The 19,192-nt window shown below is 66.9% G+C and overlaps 2 protein-coding genes across 7 annotated transcripts; one reads left to right on the top strand and one right to left on the bottom strand.

Annotated features, from left to right (window-relative positions):
* Positions 1 to 2,482: 2,482 nt before the first annotated feature.
* On the bottom strand, positions 2,483 to 6,112 carry RRAS (RAS related). Its single transcript, XM_051840670.2, has 6 exons — positions 5,908 to 6,112; positions 3,718 to 3,805; positions 3,496 to 3,598; positions 3,295 to 3,403; positions 2,919 to 3,037; positions 2,483 to 2,838 (listed from the first exon to the last, which is right to left on the bottom strand). The coding sequence occupies exons 1-6, from the start codon at positions 6,058 to 6,060 to the stop codon at positions 2,754 to 2,756; spliced, it is 657 nt and encodes a 218-aa protein (XP_051696630.1). The 5' UTR covers positions 6,061 to 6,112; the 3' UTR covers positions 2,483 to 2,753.
* A 1,232-nt stretch (positions 6,113 to 7,344) lies between these two features.
* Positions 7,345 to 19,156, top strand: SCAF1 (SR-related CTD associated factor 1). 6 transcript variants are annotated; one of them, XM_051840657.2, is made up of 11 exons: positions 7,345 to 7,482; positions 10,035 to 10,148; positions 10,331 to 10,388; positions 10,899 to 10,993; positions 11,177 to 11,277; positions 11,365 to 11,480; positions 13,932 to 16,724; positions 17,031 to 17,113; positions 17,256 to 17,474; positions 18,456 to 18,584; positions 18,737 to 19,156. In XM_051840657.2, exons 2-11 carry the CDS (start codon positions 10,041 to 10,043, stop codon positions 18,926 to 18,928), a joined length of 3,894 nt encoding a protein of 1,297 aa, XP_051696617.2. In that variant the 5' UTR covers positions 7,345 to 7,482; positions 10,035 to 10,040; the 3' UTR covers positions 18,929 to 19,156. The 6 variants fall into 6 exon arrangements, with proteins under 6 accessions (XP_051696617.2, XP_051696620.2, XP_051696614.2 ...); XM_051840660.2 differs by having other exon boundaries at positions 7,346 to 7,482; positions 10,032 to 10,148; XM_051840654.2 differs by lacking the exon at positions 7,345 to 7,482 and adding an exon at positions 7,502 to 7,981 and having other exon boundaries at positions 10,032 to 10,148.
* Positions 19,157 to 19,192: the final 36 nt, after the last annotated feature.

Here is a 19,192-nt window from a genome sequence, read left to right as displayed (position 1 = left end):
CCGGCCACAGCGCGCCGGCCGCGGCGGCCATTGGAGGGTGAACCAATGGCAAAAGGAAGACCTTTCTCTCTGTCTCTCTCTCACTGTCCACTCTGCCTGTCAAAAACAAAACAAAACATTTTTTCAGGTATTTATTTGAAAGAAAGAGCAAAAGAGAGAGAGCTTCCATCCACTGGTTCAGTCCTCTAGTGGCCACAACAGCCAGGTTTAGGCTAAGGATCCTGGAACTCCATCCAGGTCTCCCATGTGGGTGGCAGGGGCCCAACCACCTTGGGCCTTTCCAGGGGAATTGTAAGAACCTGGATGGGAGGTGGGACAGCCAGGGCAGTGACCGGTACTTGATATGGGACGGCAGTGTCACCAGGTCCTGTGTTCTTGAGGCTTGCTGTTCAAATGTGCGCTGTGGACCGGGTCCTACAAACAGAACCTCAGGCCGCTGCCCAGAACTACTGTGTCGGAACCCACTGGGCGACACAGCCCCGAGAGGATACTAAAGGCGGTGGCGGGGCAGTGTCCCAGACAAGACTGGCACGCAGTTGGACGTCAGCTGACGTTATTCCAGGACCCAGCCTATCACAGTGGACGCTGGGACACTGGGCGCTCCTCGGCAGTCAGTGGGTGAGACCGAGTGAGAACCCACACGGTTCTAGAACCTGGCGAATCTACTGCCCAGGGTTGGCAGAGGAGAGGGTGTGGGGTAGCACTGGGGAGCCACAGTGGAAGAGTGACGTGGTGGACACTCAAGACATGGGAGGGGGGAAGAGAGGAGGATGAAGATGGGGTGAAGATGAGGACCTCAGAGTCTGCACAGTCACTGACAGGACCCGGCAGAGCTCAGGGCACAAGGAGCCGAGGAGATGCTACACATGATGTGCCCGGGAGCTGCCAGCCGTTGGCTGTTGTCCTATGAGCTCTGGGCTGCAGGTGGCGGGAGCCTTCCTGGGGAACACATCACCTTGGTCCTGCGAGACGCAGGGCGTCCTGGCCGCACCGGGTTGCTGCGGGGAACACTTGGGTTTTGTGCTGGGGGAGTTGACGGTGGGACCTTGGGCGAGAGAAGTCGGCATGGGACTCCTTCCTGTGGGGGGCCAGCGAGCTGGGGCTCAGCTGGAGGCGTCAGGCCTTGGCTGGAGACTGATAGCAGCATGCCCCTCCCCCTCCCCGGCAGGGCCAGCCCCCCTGTGTGCAAGGGCAGTGGGGGAAGGGAAGTGAACAGGTAGACAAGGCATCTGAGCCACGCTCACCCCCAGGGCGGAAGGTTGGACAGGAGCCAGGGATTCTGTGATGATGGACCCTGGGAGGGGGTACGGGGCTCACCTGTGCTCCAAGCCGGAACACAGAGGACCTGCCAGGTTCTGGCGCGGAAGGCAGCATAGTGGGCCCAGCCATCGCTGGAGCGCTCTCAGCTTGCACGGGACCAGATGCTGTTCCGGTCTCCTTCAGCGCCTCAGCCCTCCCCGACTCCAGTCTGGCTCCGTGTAGCAGCTCTGTGGCTGTCCCCAGTCGGTCCAGGCAGTCTGCACCAGGGCCGTAGGAGGCCTTGCACTGCCCTGGGCCCCAGAAGCAGGTTCTGGGTGGGGGCGAGTGGTGCATTTGGATACAGAGGGCCCAGGAGTGGGAGGAAGTGTTGACCTGTAACAGGTGTCTGGTGAGGTCTCTGCCTGATGTGTTGGGTTTCCCAGGGGGCCATCAGCTGGGCGGGAGATGGTTTCTGGCCCCAGCATTCAGGGTGGCAGGATTGGGGGTCCCGGATGGGACTTGGGTGAGCACTGGGTTTCCGGAATGAAATTGTATTTTCTGCTTGCTCAGTACACCCTTTAAGACACCCCCTTCCCTCTTGGTCGGTTTCAGGAGAAAGGCTCAGACAGGGTGTCCACACCAGATGTCCCAGCCCCACTGGGAACTTTCTGGAACTACGAACATGCCAGACAGCTGCTTGGACACTGTTCTGCCCATTTGTCTCTCCTTCCTCCAGCCAAACAGCCTCTCTCTCAGTATATATGGGGGGGGGGGGCAGGGGTTGTGGCAGTTGCTGCCTGGCTCCAAGGTTCTGGAACCTTCTAGAACACTGACCACGGTCAGCCTTTCTACTGTGGCAGGGATGCTGTATACTTGCCCTGCCCAGAAGGACAGCCACTAGCCATGTGCAGCCACGAAGCTCCTGAAATCCTGCTGGTATGGCCGGGGCACTGAGGTTTTGGTTTAATTTGCTCTTAAATAGCAGTAGACGGCTCCTAGCTACCCTAATGAACAGTGCAGTTCGAGAATTTTCCAGAACAAAGACTATCTTCAGGCCTGACGCTTCATCTCAACGAGACGCCCACTAGGATGTGTCCTGTTGAAGGGGAAGAGGGAGTCCCTGGTCCCTACCCAAGCAAGGATTTCTAGAACGATCTCAGGGTGGCTGTCGAGGGAGGGGGGCTTCTGAGCTTGGATTTGCCCACGTCCCCCAGGGCCCCTTCCCTTCGTAGAAAGCACCTCCTGACATCGCAGGGCCGTTTATTTTTCGGGGGGAAGGGAGATATATACAGCAGTGAGTCCCCCACCAGAGGCTTGGGGGGGGGGGCTGTGGAGGCGACGGCTGAAGGCACACAGTGGTGATGGCCTGGGAGAGGCCACAGAGGCAGGGCTGGGGTGGTGTGGCCTGGGAGACCCAGACAGGGCAGCGCGGGCTCGGCGAGAGCCCAGGTCGCACAGCGAGGTGCAAGGCAGCTGGTCCCGCAGGCTTTGTGCCGGCTGCGGCTGTCCCGGGGCTACAGGAGGACACAGGGGCAGCCCCTGTCCTTCTTCCTCGGGGCGCTGGGCGGGCTGGGAGGCAGCTCCTGTTCCTGGTATTTCCTGGGGGGACGGGGACATGGTGAGTGAGGACTGCAGGGGCCGGCGGGGGACCAGGATGGCGGGAAGGGGACGCGGCTCACCGGACGGCCCGCACCAGCTGCTCGAAGGCTTCGTCCACGTTCAGGCGCAGTTTGGCAGAAGCCTCAAAGTAGGCCACGTGGTGGGCGGCGCTGAAGGCTGATGCATCAGATCGGGGGACCTGCGGGGAGGGGTCGGGGGTCCCGCTGCAGTGGGAGGGGGCAGGCAGCCGCACTGCCCCCAGGATGGGGGAGGGGCAGAGTCAGGGCTGCTGGTGGTGTGTGGGTGCCCTTGGTTGCCTGCAGCCACCTCTCTGGAGACTCCTGACGCCAGCACTTGGGGTGACCCGTCCAGGTGAGTAGTGTGGCAGTGCGGGGGGGGCGGGGTACAGGGGCCAGAGGTGAACAGGAAGGTGTGTGGCAGGGGAGGGGTCCACACCTGGCGCTGCGACTCCAGATCCGCCTTGTTGCCGACCAGCACGACCGGGAAGTCGTCGCGGTCCTTCACCCGGAGGACCTGCGTGAAGAGCTTGTCCACCTCGTTGAAGCTGCAAGGAAGCCGGGCAGGCGTGAGGTTCTGCCGGCGGCGGCTTGGCCCTCGTGCCCGCCCTGGCCCACCCCGGCAGCCCCCACCCCTCACCTCTGCCGGTCGTTAATGGCAAACACCAGCAGGAAGCCGTGGCCCGCACGCATGTACTGCTCCCGCATGGCCCCGAACTCCTCCTGGCCCGCCGTGTCCAGGACTGTGGAGACAGGGAGAGGGGATCCCATGGGGAAAAGCCGCCCCACCCCAGCTCTCCACAAACAGCCCCAGCAAACCTGTCCCACACACCCGCCACCGCCCCGACTCTCAGGTGCTCACTGTCCAGCCGGGCCGGGATGCCATCCACGGTGCAGATCTTCGTGTAGGAGTCCTCGATGGTGGGGTCGTAGTCGGACACGAAGTAGGACTGGAGGGGTGGGGCAGGACAGTGACTGCAGGCCCCCCCCCCCGGTCTCTGCCCCTGTCTCTCCGGGTCTCTGTCCTTCTCTCTCTGGGTCTCTGTCCCCTCTCTTGGTCTCTGTCCCCCATCTCTCTCTGGGTCTCTGTACTCCCCTCTCCCTGGGTCTCTGCCCCCTCCCTCCCTGGGCCTCTGTCCTCTCTCTCTGGGTCTCTGTCCCCTCTCTCTGGGTCTCTGTCCTCTCTCTCTCTGGGCCTCTGTCCTCTCTCTCTGGGTCTCTGTCCCCTCTCTCTCTGGGCCTCTGTCCTCTCTCTCTGGGTCTCTGCCCTCTCTCTCTGGGTCTCTGTCCTCTCTCTCTGGGTCTCTATCCTCTCTCTCTGGGTCTCTATCCTCTCTCCCTGAGTCTCTATCCTCTCTCCCTGGGTCTCTATCCTTTCCCCTCTCCCTGGGTCTCTATCCTGCTCCTCCCTGGGCCTCTGTCCCCTTCCGAGTTGCTCCCGGCCCTTTCTTTCAGGTATAAAGCGCACACCGCCCATGTGGCCATCACTTTCTGGCTGTGGACACTGAACACAGGACTCCCCCTCTCTGAGCCCGTTTCCTTGCTTGAAAATCAGGATGAGAAAAGCAGTGCATCCAACCAGTTCGTTGGAGATTAGGGCAAATCCCCGTTAAACGCTGAACCCACCGCCCGGCCCGCAGTAAGCCATCAGTTACTGGGAGCCACTGTCCGCCTATCTGCCTGTCTCTTCCCCTTCCTCCTCCTCCTCCTCCCTCTTCTTCCTCCTCCCTTCCCCCACTCCTGCTTAGGCAGCCTCCAGCTCCTCCCAGGGGAGGGTCCGGGTTCCAATCGGACTCCAGAGCAGCCGCCCCACCCTCAGGCCCAGCTTCTCCCTTCCTGCCTGGGTCCCGCCCGCCTCCAGCCAGGCCCTCGGCCAGCTCTGGGGCTGCTCCTGGGTGCGAGGGGCCCAGGGCTCTGGCCTTTCTCTCCACCGGCAGGGCTCGCCATCAAGCGCTTGCTGGGGTCTCTAGAGGGGGTCTGGGGCACAGGATCTCAGGGGCAGGCACTTTCCTGGGATTTCTTGGGTGGGAGGGTTTCACTTGGGAAGGAGGAGGTTTTCTGGGAAGGGGTGAGTTTTTAGAAGAGAAGGGGTGACTTGGGGGCCGGGGCAGGGGTCTGAGGCTGGTGGGGGGGGGGTGCTTGCTGAGGGCTCTAGTCATGGAGGAACGGAGCGGGGAGAAGGCCTGGGGGCTGTGGTCTCGGGGGGATGCGGGGTGCATCTTTTGAGTGCTTCAGGTGACGCTGGGTCAGAACCGGGGCCCAGCCCTGGGAACTGGGGGCACGTGGGCGTCCTGATATGCATTTATGAGATCAGAGAAACCCCCAAGGAGTGCGCATTTCTGGGGGCTTCTTCCCTGGAGGTGACTTGGGGCTCTCCAGGGTTTCTGGGAGCAGCTGAGGGAGTTGGAAAACCCCAGAGGCAGGAGGGGTTGGTTTTCCTTGGGGATGGGACTGGAGCAGGACTTGGGGTCTTACAGATTTCTAGAATGGCCTAGGGGCAGGGATCTTTTTAAAATCTGGCCTTTGGCACCCTAGATGGTCCCAGCCGAGCCTGGGGGGCCAGGGTCTGGGCATCAGGTCCAGATTCTGGGGGAGGTTGCTGAAGTGGCTAAGAACCCAGACTGGGGGAGCCAAGGGGCTGGGCCCAGGAGTCCTCCCACTGAGCTTCTGGGTGGCCCGGAGGGGGAACTGGGGTCTGAGATCTGGGGGGCAGTGTGTGACAGGGCTCCAGGTGGAGGTCAGGGGTCCCCCGGAGGACGGAGGACGGCTTATGTATCTAGTGGGCTTCCAGGAGGCGCCCTGGTCCAGGTCAGCAGGGAAGCGGGGGTCGCAGGTATTGGGGGGAGGGCTGGCGGGTCTCAGGTTGTGATGGACCAGGGGCTGGGGCACCTCGGGGAGTTTCAAGTCACAACCTGAGTGGCTCTTTTCAGATCCGAGAGCCACACAGGAGGGTCTCGGCCACGCGCCAAGGGGGAAAAACAGGGTCTTGGGGAATCCCTAAAAGGCTCCGAGCGGGGTGCCGGGGACCCCCTCCCGCGTGAGGGCCCACTACCTGGATAAACTGGATGGTCAGTGCGCTCTTGCCCACGCCGCCGCCGCCCACGACCACCAGCTTGTGTGTCTCGCTGGGCGGGGGGTCCCCGGGCCCCGGCCCCCCGCCCCGGGGCCGCCCCCGCCCTGTCTCGGACGCCGCCCCGCTGCTCATGTCGCCACCGCTGCCGCCGCCGCCGCTACCGCCCGCAGGGGGGAGCCGGGCGGGACCCGGGGGGGGGGCGGGATACGCTAATGAGGGGACTGCATAGTCATGAGCTCTGCCCCCGAAGGGTTCGCGGCTCAGGACACTTAAGGAGGAGGCAGGGCCCCGGGGAAGGAGGAGCTATGCTAATAAGGCAGGGGAATTCCGAAAGGGGCGGGGATATGCTTATGAAGGAGCTGCGCCACGCGCTCTCAGCAGGCCGGCCGCGTGTGGGCGGGGACATGCAAATCAGCACATTCTTTAGACTGCCGGGGCGGGAAGTTCGTTCGGGGAGGAGCTATGCAAATGAGGGAGCCCGGGGAGCGAGCCGCTCCGGGCCTTATTCTGGTGGGCGGCGCTCGCCGACTCGGGCGCGTCCGTATATAGGGCTCTCCGAGGAAAAAGCGGGTCCGGAGGAAGTGGCTCCACCCCCGCCCTGGGAGCCCAGCCCAGCTCTCGGCCCGGGCGTGCGGGCTCCGCCTGCTAAGGGACCCGGCCCAGCGGAAGGCCGGCTGGAAGGAGAGCTGGGGCCCTGGAAGGGGACGGCGGGTTGAACGGGCGGGGCCGTGAGATCACTGCATTCCTAATCCATGAACCAGCTCTCCCAAGTCGGGACGCCCGGGTCAGGAGGGACCTCGGGCCCCAGGAAGGAATGGGGGCTGCAGACTCGGGCCCCCGGGGCACTGCGCAGGAGGTGCCGGTAGTGACGGAGCTGGAGGACTGGATCCTGGGTCTGGGGTTGGAGAGCTTGGCGACTCAGAATTCTGGATCCCAGGGCACAGACCAGGAATGGAGGGAGGAGGCTCCCGAAGCCTGAGGGAGAACACGCAGACCCCTCAGTCCGAGGGAGGAGGCTGTAACGCACGGACTCCTGGGACTTCCGCGTCCTGAAGGGAGAGGCTGTAGGGTCCTAAATATAGAGGGAATCTGAGCCCGAGAGTCCCCAGGATGTGGGCGGGACGGTACCCACCCAGTCCTCCCGCCGCAGAACTACAATTCCCCGTATCCGTTCCCATGCGCGTCCCTTTACGTCACTTCCTGTTCCGCCGCCCTTTCCGCGCGCACGCAGGGCACTGTGGGGCCTCCCCGCGGGCTCCTGCAGCCCCGCCCACTTCACCTCTCACCTCCTTGCTGGCCCCGCGCGACGGAGGCGGTGCGCGGACTACGCCTCCCGGCGTGCGGCGCGCGTGCCCCGCCCCACCTGTCCCCTGGACTTCTGGGAAACCGAGTCCGAGCGCCTTCCCGCCAGCCTTCACGGCGCCGTGCTCGGTACTTGCAATCCCGGCAAGCTCGGCGGCTCTTTAACTCCGCCTCCCTCCTCCTCGGCACGCGAGCCCCGCCCCAGCCCGCCCCGCCCCGCGCCGGGGCCGGAGCCGCAGCCCGAGCGGCGGGGTAAGATGGCGGCGGCGGTCCGGGCCGCGGGGCTCGGGCCTATTGGGGTGGGCGGGGCGGAGTCGGGTCGCTGGTTGTCCCGGGGTCCTCCTCGCACGCCACGGGGCCCGGAGGGCTTAGCGGGGCGGCCTCGGGCCCGGCAGTAGCGGCGCAGCCTGGCGCCGAACGGAGGGGCCTGCGGAGGGCCCCGGGACGCGTCCGTGGGCGCCGGGGGGCGTCGACGGAGCGCCCGGGAGCGCTGGGGTCGGTCCCGGCACCTGGCCTGAGCCCGGGGGCTGCCCTGCCTCGTGCAGCCGGCCTGGGTCGCGGCTGCGGGGGCTGTGGATGCTTCTTAGGGGCCGGCCGGAGGCTGGGGTCTGTTCAGAGGGTTTTGGGGCCATCTTGGGAGCTTGAGCCGTGTCCCGGGGATGGAGCAGGTCTGCAGAGCCGTCTAGAGCGCCCAGGGTATGTCTCTCGGGGCTGGCAAGTGTCTACACCGGCTGGCCTGAGGATGCGGCTGGTGGGTACACGGGTCGGGTAGGGGGGGCATTTATCGGGCCTGGGAGAATTACGGAAGGGCTAGGAAGCGTTCGAGGGGCACACAGCGGGCTGGGATGCGCCGAGCCGGGAAGCGAGGCCAGTCCTGAGATGTCCTGGAGGCGTGGAGTGTCTGATCCGGGTGACGGGAGGTCGGGGGTGGCTGGAAGGACCTGGAATGCGCTCGGTGGCTTTGATGTGACTGCAAGCGTGCAGGCTGTGCCTGGGAAAGACTCGAATGCGTTTTGGGGACAGATGAACGTGTGGAGAAAAATTCCAACGAGCGTGCTGGAAATTCGGCCCGCTGCAGACACACTTGCCCTTCGGAAAGTATTCCCACGAAACGAAAAATGCTTACAGATTTTGCATTTCCCTGGGGCGGTAGGGAGAGAGCGGTAGTCCACAGTGGCCTGGGAGGGGCTGGGGGGCCGTCTACACGCTCCTGGCGCATCGCTTTGCGAAGTCTTTCAGCCTTGGGCTGCAGGGAGAAGTAGGTTTTCCATTGAGACAAAGTATATACTGACGGGTGTTTAGATACTCCGGGGCCCGGGAATTGATATTTGCACTTGCTACTTGGGGTGCTGTGGACAGTTTTCTGTTATGTTTTATGTCCTTTTTGTAACAAGCTGTTTTGGAAGCAGCGAACAGCTGTCCGACTCTAGTCTGAAAACCCTTGACCTGGAGGGACCAGCAGTGGCCGCAGCCTTGCTCTGTCCCAAGATCTGAGGAGCCAGGGGTGCACCTGCAAAGTCCAGGGGCCTCTCAGTGAGCAAAGGAGCATCTGTGTCCCCCGCAGAGGGTCTGGCCCTGCAGCTCGGTCCCCTGCAGAGGGTCTGGGCTCACCAGCTCAGTCGTCCACAGAGGGTCTGGGCTCGCCAGCTCTGTCCCCCGCAGGTCTCGATTGAGCCTCTGATGGGTGACAGTCGCTGTCGTGGGTGGTGTGTGCCTCCCGGGAAGTGCTGGCCAGCAGGGCCGGGGCTGGGAGCTGTGCGGGGGGCCTGCGCCCCACAGTATTGAGTGCTGGTGAGAGGCTGGGGTGTGTAGGAGTCTCAGGGCGTTAGGGAAGTGGCTGCAGGTTCCCAAGAGCAGGGAGGGAGGCTGAGGTGGGAGCCACGGCACAGGTGGAAAAATCTGGAGGTGGGGCGCAGGCGTGCACAGGTGGGCAGGAGAGGAGACGGCGTAGGAGGAGCCTGGGCTGCAGGGCTAACGGTGCGACTAGCGCTCCTGGTACTGAGCCCTTGGGATGTGCCGGGTGTGGGACGTAAGGCAGCCTCGTTCTGTTCCGACGGCTGTGCCATGAGCCCGGTCTTCTGTTTGCCCACTTTCAGGTAAGGACGCGGAGTTGAGGGTCAGGGGTTTGAGAGCAGACAGGCGCAGGGAAGCTCGGGGTGGGGTAGTCCCTGGCTGCCGAAGCCCTGCTCTTCTAGCCGCCTGACCGGGCAGCCAGAGCTGAGCGTCTCCGGGCGGCGGGAGGGCTTCGGCAGTGCCTCCCTGGGACGGGAGGCTGATGGCAGTGCCCCTGCCCTGGGGTCCTGGGAGACAGCATGCGTATCGGACGCTAAGCATTTTTGTTTGGGAACTGGCACGAGGCTTTTGCAGACCGGCCTCGCGTGGCCCGTCGTACGTGTGGGAGGACGAGCGATGCTCCGGGAAGCTGTGGTGGGTGACACTGGCTGCCCCGGGCACTGGCACGCAGCTCGGCGTGGGGAAGGGGTTGGTGGGACCGTGCACCGTGCTCTGAAGTCATGGCGCGGAAACAGATCTCTGATTCTGTCTAGTGCGAGGTCCTGACGCTGGGCTTGGTTGTGGGGGAGCCGTGGGGACCGGGGAGTAGGGAGGCCGCCCCTCGACAGAGGTCACAGCCAAAGCCCAGAGGGCACTGCTCTGTGGCGTCCATCGCGGGCAGACGGAGATGAGGACTGTTCTCTTTTTGTAAGCGGAGGAGGGAAGGTGGGGAGATGAGGGCCCTGGTGTCTTCCGTCGGCCCCCCCTCCTGCACCCGGGGCTGCTCCCCAAGTCAGCCCCTCCCCCAGCAGGTGACCATGGAGGAAGAGGATGAGTCTCGAGGGAAGACGGAAGAGTCGGGCGAGGATCGGGGCGAGGGTCCGCCAGACAGGGACCCCACGCTTTCTCCTTCTGCCTTTATCCTGGTGAGGCTGCCAGACCCCTGGAGTGGAGGGAGAGTGGCTGGGAGGCCCTGCCTCGGGGCCCCTAGCGGGAGAGTGGGCTGGGAGGCCCTGGCTCCTGGGCGAGCGAACAGGGGTCTGGCGGGGGGGCGTCGGGGTGCTGTCCCCGGAGCCCGCTGAGCCCCGACCTCTCCGCTTTCTCGCAGCGGGCCGTTCAGCAGGCTGTGGGGAGCTCCCTGCAGGGGGATCTGCCCAGCGACAAAGGTACGGTGGCCCCGGGCCCCCCTCGCCCGTTCTTCTCACCCTTCCTCCGGTGAAGCTGTTTCAGGGCTCCTTCGTGCTGGCTTGGGCGGGCGGCTGCCTCCAGGGCCTGCAGTCCCGGGGCGGGAGGGAGGGGGGTTTCAGCACCTGAGCGCTGAAGGGCAGGGGGCCGGGGGACGACCCCCTCTCTGAGCCCTCCGGTGTCGGGAAGGCTGGGAGGCGCAGGATCAGCAAGTCCGCAGCACAGAGACCGGCCCCTGGCCCCTGCGCAGGGAGGCGGGGGAGGCCCGAGGGCAGGGCTGAGCGGCCAGGACTGCCCCGGGGGCAGGTGGGAGGCAGGTGGGGGAGAAGTGGCTGTGGGAGTGGCCTCCGGGACCCGGGCGGGAGGAGGCCGGAAGGCTCTGCAGGGAGGCGGGGCCAGCAGGCAGGAGCTCCAGAGCTGCTCCTGGCCGCGCCCCCACGAGGGCTCCCTGTCTGGCCCCGGCTACAGCCCCCACGCACATCTCTCTCCAGATGGCTCCCGCTGCCATGGCCTTCGATGGAGGCGCTGCCGGAGCCCACGGTCGGAGCCCCACCCCCAGGAGTCGGGGGGCACCGACACAGCTACTGTGAGTAGGGAGAGGGGCGGGGCCTTCGAGGCAGGGGGCTCAGACCTATAGGTCTGGGCTGCCGCGTGGGGCGGCGTTAGGGCGTCTGGGGGCCTGGTACCCGGTCTGAGAGGGCAGCGACCGGGAGTGGGCCTGGTGCGTCCTGACGTGTGCAGTGCAGTGAGGGGTCCCGGCCTGTTGCAGGTGCTGGACGTGGCCGCGGACAGCCTCCTCATGGGGCTGGTGAGCGTCCTGGACCCCCCGGACACCTGGGTCCCCAGCGGCCTGGACCTGCGGCCCGGCGAGTGAGTAGCGCGGCAGCTGCAGCGGGAGGGGCCCTGGCGTGGGAGCCGGAGCGCTCTGGCCGCTCACCCCGCCCTTCCCCCTTGCAGAAGCGAGGACATGCTGGAGCTGGTGGCCGAGGTCCGGATTGGGGACAGGGACCCCGTCCCACTGCCCGTGCCCAGCCTGCTGCCCCGTCTCAGGGCCTGGAGGACGGGCAAAACGGGTATGTGGGGCCGGGGCGGAGCCGGGCAGGTGGTGTGGAGCCGCGTGGGGCAGTGGGGGTAGTAATCTTGCGGGGATCTGTCGCGGAGTGCTGTGCTGGCGGGCAGGACGCTGTGTGTCCACGCAGGTGTGCAGAGAGAGGGATGGGGCCATGGAGGAGCAGAGGGTGGGCGGGCGGCACTCCGTGCTCGTCCTGTGCCGGGACCCTGTCCTCTGGGGTGGGCGTGTTCGTGTGCCCGGCCTCCAGGGCCAGCACTGTGCAGGAGGGCATCATTGCCCGGGTCGTGCAGCCAGCTGGTTGCCGTGCGGTGGGCTGGGCCTCGGGCCACAGGCTGTGTGAGCCACACTTCGGATTTCTGCTCCGTGCACTGTCCCTGCAGGAGGCTGCCCGGCCCTGTGGTGCTTGACCGGGCGCACTTGATGGCGGTGGTCTCAGGCCCAGGCTCCCCGTGCACGCGCACGCGAGGGCCGCGGTGGTCTCGGGCTCCCCGTGCATGCGCACGTGAGGGCCGCGCTGGTCTCGGGCTCCCCGTGCACGCGCACGTGATGGCCGCAGTCCCTGGCTCCTGTGCACGTGCACATGAGGGCCGCGGTGGTCTCGGGCTCCCCTGCACGCGCACGCGAGGGCCGCGGTGGTCTCGGGCTGCCGTGCACGTACACGCGAGGGCCGTGGTGGTCTCAGGCTGCCGTGCACGTGCACGCGAGGGCCGTGGTGGTCTCGGGCTGCCGTGCACGCACACGCGAGGGCCGCGGTGGTCTCGGGCTCCCGTGCACGCGCACGTGAGGGCCGCGGTGGTCTCGGGCTCCCGTGCACGCGCACGCGAGGGCCGTGGTGGTCTCGGGCTGCCGTGCACGTACACACGAGGGCCGCGGTGGTTTCGGGCTGCCGTGCACGTGCACGCGAGGGCCGTGGTGGTCTCGGGCTGCCGTGAACGCGCACGCGCGGGCCGCGGTGGTCTCGGGCTCCCGTGCACGCGCACGTGAGGGCCGTGGTGGTCTCGGGCGCACGCTCTATCTGAACCCCTTGTTGCTCGGCAGAGGCTGGACCTGCTCCAGGGCTTGTGATTCAGCAGGTCCCGACGGGGCCCTGGCGTCGGCCTTTCTGGTGTTATTGTTCGTTTCTTGTTTAAGGTTTATTTATTTATTCACTTCAAAGTCAGAAAGAGAGAGACGTCTTCTAGCTGGTGGGTCATGCCACATGTGCGCAGCAGCCAGGACTTAGGAACCCTGGCCAGGGCTCCCTGTGGGTGCAGGACCTCGAGCCCTAGAGCCGTCCTCCGCTGCCTCGCAGGCGCATTAGCAGGGAGCGGGGGTGGAAGGGGAGTAGCTGGGACCTGAACTGGTGCTCGGGCACGGAATGCAGGCCTCTCAAGTGGCAGTGGGGCCCGCTGCACTGTAGCACCCACCACTGGGGTTTGCGGGGTTTTTCTGTTTTTAAGATTTATTTATTTATTTATTTGAAAGTTACACAGAAGAGAGGTGGAGAGAGAGAGAGAGGTCTTCCATCCGATGGTTCACTCCCCAGTTGGCTGCAATGGCCCGAACTGCGCCCATCCGAAGCCAGGAGCCAGGAGTTTCTCCCGGGTCTCCCACGCGGGTGCAGGGGCCCAAGGACCTGGGCCATCTTCCACTGCTTTCCCAGGCCACAGCAGAGAGCTGGATTGGAAGTGGAGCAGCCGGGACTGGAACCGGCGCCCATGTGGGATGCTGGTGCTTCAGGCCAGGGTGTTAACCCGCTGCGCCACAGCGCCGGCCTGGGATTTGCATTAACAGCACAGGCTGCAGACCCCTGGGACTCCTGAGGACTTTGCTGCTGGGTGGACGCACGCATCTGGGGGCGAGGTAGAGAGGAGAGGAAGGCGCCTGCCGGCACCGAGCGCCGCGCTGGGGCTGTTGGAGAGTGTGGCTTGCACACTGCTCTGTGCCAGGCCCACAGAGGAGGTGTGGTGCCTGGGAGACTCGGGGGGACTCTCGGGTGCCCACGAAAGTTCCGGAGTGTCTGTCACTGGGGAGGCTGGCCCTGCCTGTCGTCCACGGTGCAGCTCAGTCCTGGGCAGATGTCGGCTGTGGGGGCGGGTCTCCGGCAGCGTGTGGAGCTGAGCGCGAGGACTCGGCTGGCCGTCCCAGCTCTGCCTCCTGGCCACTGCCCCGGCCTCTCTGCTGTCCTACCAGCCTGCCGTCGGTCAGTCCTCGGCGTGTCTGTGTACGTGGCTGGGGCCAGGCCAGCGCAGCCCTGAGGGTACAGGAGCGCAGGGGCCGCGGGGACTCAGGGCCTGTCTGCTCTGTCCTGCAGTGCTGGGCCTTGGGGCACCGCCTGGGCGCCGTGTGGCTCGGCCTGTGTGAGGCACTGGGCAGCGGAGACAGCGGGCTGTTGGCGCGGGTGGGGGCAGGTGTGAACCTGACCTGCAGGGAGGCGCGTGCGTCCCCCGCCGCCTCACTTGTTCCTTTGCAGTCTCTCCACAGTCTCACTCTTCCCGGCCCGCCTGTGCCCGCCACCTCCTCACCTTCGGCACAGGAGACGGGGGCCCCGCCCCGCCCCCCGCCCCCTCCTCTGCATCCTCCTCACCCTCCCCTTCGCCCTCCTCCTCCTCCCCTTCTCCTCCTCCTCCACCGCCACCCCCGGCCCCCCCAGGCCCCCCGGCCCCCCGCTTCGACATCTATGACCCCTTCCACCCCACTGATGAGGCCTACTCCCCACCACCGGCTCCGGAGCAGAAGTACGACCCCTTCGAGCCCACTGGTTCCAACCCCAGCTCATCAGCGGGGACCCCCTCACCGGAGGAGGAGGAGGAGGAAGAGGAAGAGGAGGAGGAGGAAGAAGAGGAGGAGGAGGAGGAGGAAGGCCTGTCACAGAGTATCAGTCGCATCTCGGAGACCCTGGCGGGCATCTACGATGACAACAGCCTGAGCCAGGACTTCCCCGGGGACGAGAGTCCCGGCCCGGACCCGCAGCCCCCACAGCCGGCTCCAACCCCTGGAACACCGCCCCAGGCGGACTCCACGCGGGCCGAGGGCGCCACTCGCAGGCGCGTCTTCGTGGTGGGGACTGAGGCGGAGGCGTGTCGGGAAGGCAAGGTCTCCGTGGAGGTGGTGACTGCCGGGGGAGCCGTGCTGCCGCCGCCGCTGCTACCGCCTGCCGACTCGGAGATTGAGGAGGGAGAGATTGTGCAGCCGGAGGACGAGCCCAGGGTGGCGCTTACCCTCTTTCGGGCCAGCGGCCGAGCTGCCCGGGCAGCCCCCGCCTCCTCCGCCACCCCTGTGGCCGCGCCTCTGCCGCAGCCTCCTGCCCCGCGGGCGCCCGAGGGGGACGACTTCTTGTCGCTGCACGCGGAATCGGACGGTGAAGGGGCGCTGCAGGTGGACCTAGGAGAGCCGGCCCCCGCACCGCCGGCCGCTGACTCCCGCTGGGGCGGCCTGGACCTGCGCCGCAAGATCCTGACACAGCGCCGGGAGCGGTACCGCCAGCGCTCGCCCTCCCCGGCCATGGCCACGGCCACCGCCGCCGCCTCCACGGGCCCGCCCACACGCAAGAAATCCAGACGGGAGCGGAAGCGGAGCGGGGGCGAGACCAAGGAGGCCACCTCGTCGTCCTCAGGCGCCCCGCCCGCCCCGCCCGCCCCGGCTTCCCCCTGGGACTCCAAGAAGCACCGCTCCCGAGACCACAAGCCCAGCTCCCACGCCTCGTCCGCCCGCCGCCGCTCCCGCTCGCGCTCCACCCGCCGCCGCTCGCGCAGCACCGAGCGCCGCCGCGGGAGCAGCCGCAGGTCGCGGTCTCGGGAGAAGCGGCGGCGGCGGCGGCGCTCTGCCTCCCCGCCCCTGGCCACGTCCTCGTCCTCGTCCTCGCGGCGCGAGCGGCACCGCGGCAAGCACCGGGATGGCGGCAGCAAGAAGAAGAAGAAGCGGTCGCGGTCCCGGAGCGAGAAGCGGCCCGGGGACGGGAGCGAGAAGGGCCCTGGCGCGGCGCAGCAGGCCTCGGGCTCCAGCTCGGCGGCGGGCGAGCGGGGCAGCCGCCGGCGCGGGGCCGTGCCGCCCTCCATCCAGGACCTCACCGACCATGACCTTTTCGCCATCAAGCGGACCATCACGGTGGGCCGGCTGGACAAGGCCGAGCCCCGAGGGCCTTCCCCGGCCCCCGCCTCCTCCCCCAAGCGCGAGGTCCTGTATGACTCGGAGGGCCTGAGTGGCGACGAGCGGGCTGGCAAGAGCAGCGAGAAGGACCGGCGCCGCTCCGGGGCCAGCGCCTCGTCCTCCAGAGAGAAGGGGGCTCGCCGGAAGGCTCTGGACGGGGGGGACCGGGACCGGGACAGGTCGTCCAAGAAGACCAGGCCTCCCAAGGAGTCGGCCCCTTCCTCTGGGCCCCCGCCAAAGCCCCCGGCCAGCAGCAGCTCAGGCTCCTCGTCGTCGTCATCGTCCTGCTCCTCGCGGAAGGTGAAGCTGCAGTCCAAGGTGGCGGTGCTGATCCGGGAAGGCGTCAGCAGCACCACCCCGGCCAAGGATGCCGCGTCTGCCGGCCTGGGCTCCATCGGTGTCAAGTTCAGCCGCGACCGGGAGAGCCGCTCTCCCTTCCTGAAGCCCGACGAGCGGGCCCCCGCTGAGGTGGCCAAAGTCGCTCCGGGCAGCACCAAGCCCAAAAAGACCAAGGTCAAGGCCAAGGCTGGGGCCAAGAAAGCCAAGGGGACCAAGGGAAAGACCAAGCCATCCAAGACCAGGAAGAAGGTCCGCAGTGGGGGCGGTGGCGGAGGCCCCGTGTCCCTGAAGAAGTCCAAGGCAGACAGCTGTAGCCAGGCCGCAGGAGCCAAGGGTGCCGAGGAGACCTCCTGGTCGGGGGAGGAGCGGGCGTCCAAGGCCCCCAGCACCCCACCCCCCAAGGCAGCGCCTCCACCCCCTGCCCTCACTCCAGATTCTCAGACCGTGGACAGCAGCTGCAAGACCCCCGAGGTGTCCTTCCTGCCCGAGGAGGCCGCCGAGGAGGCTGGAGGCAGAGGCGGGGCGGAGGAGGAGGAGGAGGAGGAAGAGGAGGAGGAGGAGGAGGAAGAGGAGGAAGAGCAGCAGCCGGCCACCACCACGGCCACCAGCACCGCCGCGGCCGCCCCGAGCACGGCGCCCAGTGCAGGGTCCACGGCTGGTGACTCGGGGGCGGAGGATGGGCCGGCCGCCCGCGTCTCCCAGCTGCCCACGCTGCCCCCGCCCCTGCCCTGGAACCTGCCGGCTGGTGTGGACTGCACCACCAGTGGCGTCCTGGCCTGTGAGTGTCCCTGGGGGCCCATGGCAGGTGGTGTGGTGGCTGAAGGCTCCTCGTGTTGGGGGGCATGGCCAGTGCTGGCTGGAGAGGGGGGACGGGCCTCGAGGGCTGGGGGCCAGGACAGGCTGTGTGGGGCACTGCAGCGGCTCTGCTGGACCGGGGGGGTCGGGAGCTAATCTGCACCACCTCGACCCCCGCAGGGCCGGTAAGCGCCAGGGACATTGGGAGGGCAGTGGCCCTCGTCTCCAGTGGGAGTGGGGCAGCAGGTGGGGGGGTTCACCATCTCCTGTCGCCTCCCGCCTCCTGCAGTGACTGCACTTCTCTTCAAGATGGAGGAAGCCAACCTGGCCAGCCGAGCCAAGGCCCAGGAGCTGATCCAGGCCACCAACCAGGTGGGCTCACGTGGGGAGGGCCTCTGGCCACAAGGCGGGGGCGTGGCCCAGGGACGGGGGATGTTGGGGCGGCTGGGGTGCACGTCCCTCTTCTCTCCACCTTCCCTCTGCTCATCGTCCCTCCCCCCACACTCTTCCACAGATCCTCAGCCACCGGAAGCCACCCTCAACCCTGGGGGTGACCCCAGCACCTGTGCCCGCCTCTCTGGGTCTGCCCCCTGGCCCTTCCAGCTACCTGCTTCCTGGCGGCCTCCCACTGGGGGGCTGCGGTTCTACCCCCCCCACCCCCACTGGCCTGGCTGCTGCGTGTGATAAGAGAGAGGGCAGCAGCAGCTCCGAGGGGCGTGGGGACACAGACAAGGTGAGCGCAGACAGGGCCGCTTGTGCGTGTGCATGTGTGTAGGTACCCCGCACACACTGCAGCCCGCCCGCCGCGGCCCACGCTCGCGTGCCCGGCTCTTTCTGGGAAGCCGCTCCCTGGCTGGGATGGGTGTGGGTTTCGGTGTGAGCTGGGGGAAAGTGGGGGGCCCCAGGAGGAACTGCAGGGAGCCCGGCTGAGCTGGCTGCCCAGTGCGGCGCGTGCTGTGCTGCGGGCCCAGCAGGTCTCCCCACCCTGTCCAGGTTGCCTCCTGTGAGGTGGGCGTTGGGGACAGCCCCTTTCTTTGGCTGTGGCTCTGCAGGAACCACGCCTGGGGGGCGTCCCTCCAGAGCTCGCCAGCTTGTCGGTCTGCCTTCTTGTCCTGTCACGGGCCCTCTTGCGCCCTCTCCCCAGCTCACCCAGCCCCGGGGCCCGGGAACGGGCTCAGGATCGCCCCCCATGCCTGACCAGGCCTGCTCGCCCTGGTTCCACACGCCAGCCTGCGAGCGCTGTCCGCTGCGTTTGTGAGGATGGGGCAGGCGCTGTGGGCTGTGGGTGCGGGGATGCCACACCTGCGGCCACGGAGGGGGCCTTCCCCTGGGAACGTGGCTTCTCCTCACACGGTGCAGCGCCCTCACCCGTCACAGCTTCCCTGATTGGCCCTGGCCTGAGCGCTCCCTGCGGAAGTGTCCCCAGCGGTCAGAGCCAGGGTGTTGTGGCCCGGGCCTCCGCGCGGCTGCCACCTCCCCCGGGCTTGTAGCCGCGCGCCGCTCCCCTCTGCCCTCCGCCCGCGTGGGAGCCACAGCTGGGCCGGAGAAACCGAGGCCGGGGTTAGGCTGCCCCGCTGCACGTGTTCCTGTCGGACTCAGAACCACCGATGGTGCGGCTGTGGCTTCCGTCTGCCGAGGGGCCCGGCGCGGGGGTGCGTGGTGACAGCAGAGCCGAGGGGGGCTCACCTGGCCTGCGCTACCCCTCCCTCCACAGTATCTGAAGAAGCTGCACACACAGGAGCGGGCGGTGGAGGAGGTGAAGCTGGCCATCAAGCCGTACTACCAGAAGAAGGACATCACCAAGGACGAGTACAAGGACATCCTGAGGAAGGCCGTCCACAAGGTGGGGCGCAGGCCAGGGCCGGGGGGGGGGGGTCGCAGTGTGTCTGCTGGTCCGGAGGAGCCTGGGCCCTGGGGAAGCAGCCCCTCAGGCTGAGCTGTGCAGGCCGTGGGGAGGGTCCTGGGGCAGTGACCACAGCTGCCCCTGCCCCCCAGATCTGTCACAGCAAGAGCGGGGAGATCAACCCAGTGAAGGTGAGCAACCTGGTGCGGGCCTACGTCCAGCGCTACCGCTACTTCCGCAAACACGGCCGCAAGCCAGGGGACCCCCCAGGGCCCCCCCGGCCACCCAAGGAGCCGGGGCCCCCGGACAAGGGCGGTCCAGGCTTGCCCCTGCCCCCTCTCTGAGCCCTGCCCCCCAGCCCCAGCCTCTCGGAAATTCTGGACATATTTATGGCTCTGCCTCCCCGCTCCCCTCCCCCTCAGTGGGACGACGGGGGAAGGCCGCTGCGGAAGACGGGAGAGCCCCCTGCCCTGCCCCCAGCCTGGTGCCCGTGCCCCACCCCACGCCTGTCCCCACACCCTTGCCCCGTTTGTGCCCCGCCCTGATTTCATTAAAGATTTCATGAAATGTCACCCACCCGTTTCAGCCCTCTCTCTCTCACAGGCAAA

This window comes from Oryctolagus cuniculus, chromosome 18, assembly GCF_964237555.1.
Source record: "Oryctolagus cuniculus chromosome 18, mOryCun1.1, whole genome shotgun sequence".
Taxonomy (NCBI): domain Eukaryota; kingdom Metazoa; phylum Chordata; class Mammalia; order Lagomorpha; family Leporidae; genus Oryctolagus; species Oryctolagus cuniculus.
The sequence above is the reverse complement of the archived record's forward strand: the minus strand, read 5'-3'. Positions and strand labels throughout refer to the sequence as shown.

Excerpts from the sequence above, each read along its gene's own strand:
- RRAS (XM_051840670.2), bottom strand. The coding sequence starts at position 6,060 with ATGAGCAGCGGGGCGGCGTCCGAGACAGGGCGGGGGCGGCCCCGGGGC. Across the intron at positions 3,806-5,907 it reads TGACCATCCAGTTTATCCAG|TCCTACTTCGTGTCCGACTA; the intron begins GTAGTGGGCCCT and ends CCACCCCTCCAG. Across the intron at positions 3,404-3,495 it reads GCCATTAACGACCGGCAGAG|CTTCAACGAGGTGGACAAGC; the intron begins GTGAGGGGTGGG and ends GCTTCCTTGCAG.
- SCAF1 (XM_051840654.2), top strand. Across the intron at positions 10,994-11,176 it reads GGGGCACCGACACAGCTACT|GTGCTGGACGTGGCCGCGGA; the intron begins GTGAGTAGGGAG and ends GGCCTGTTGCAG. Across the intron at positions 17,475-18,455 it reads GGCGTGGGGACACAGACAAG|TATCTGAAGAAGCTGCACAC; the intron begins GTGAGCGCAGAC and ends CTCCCTCCACAG.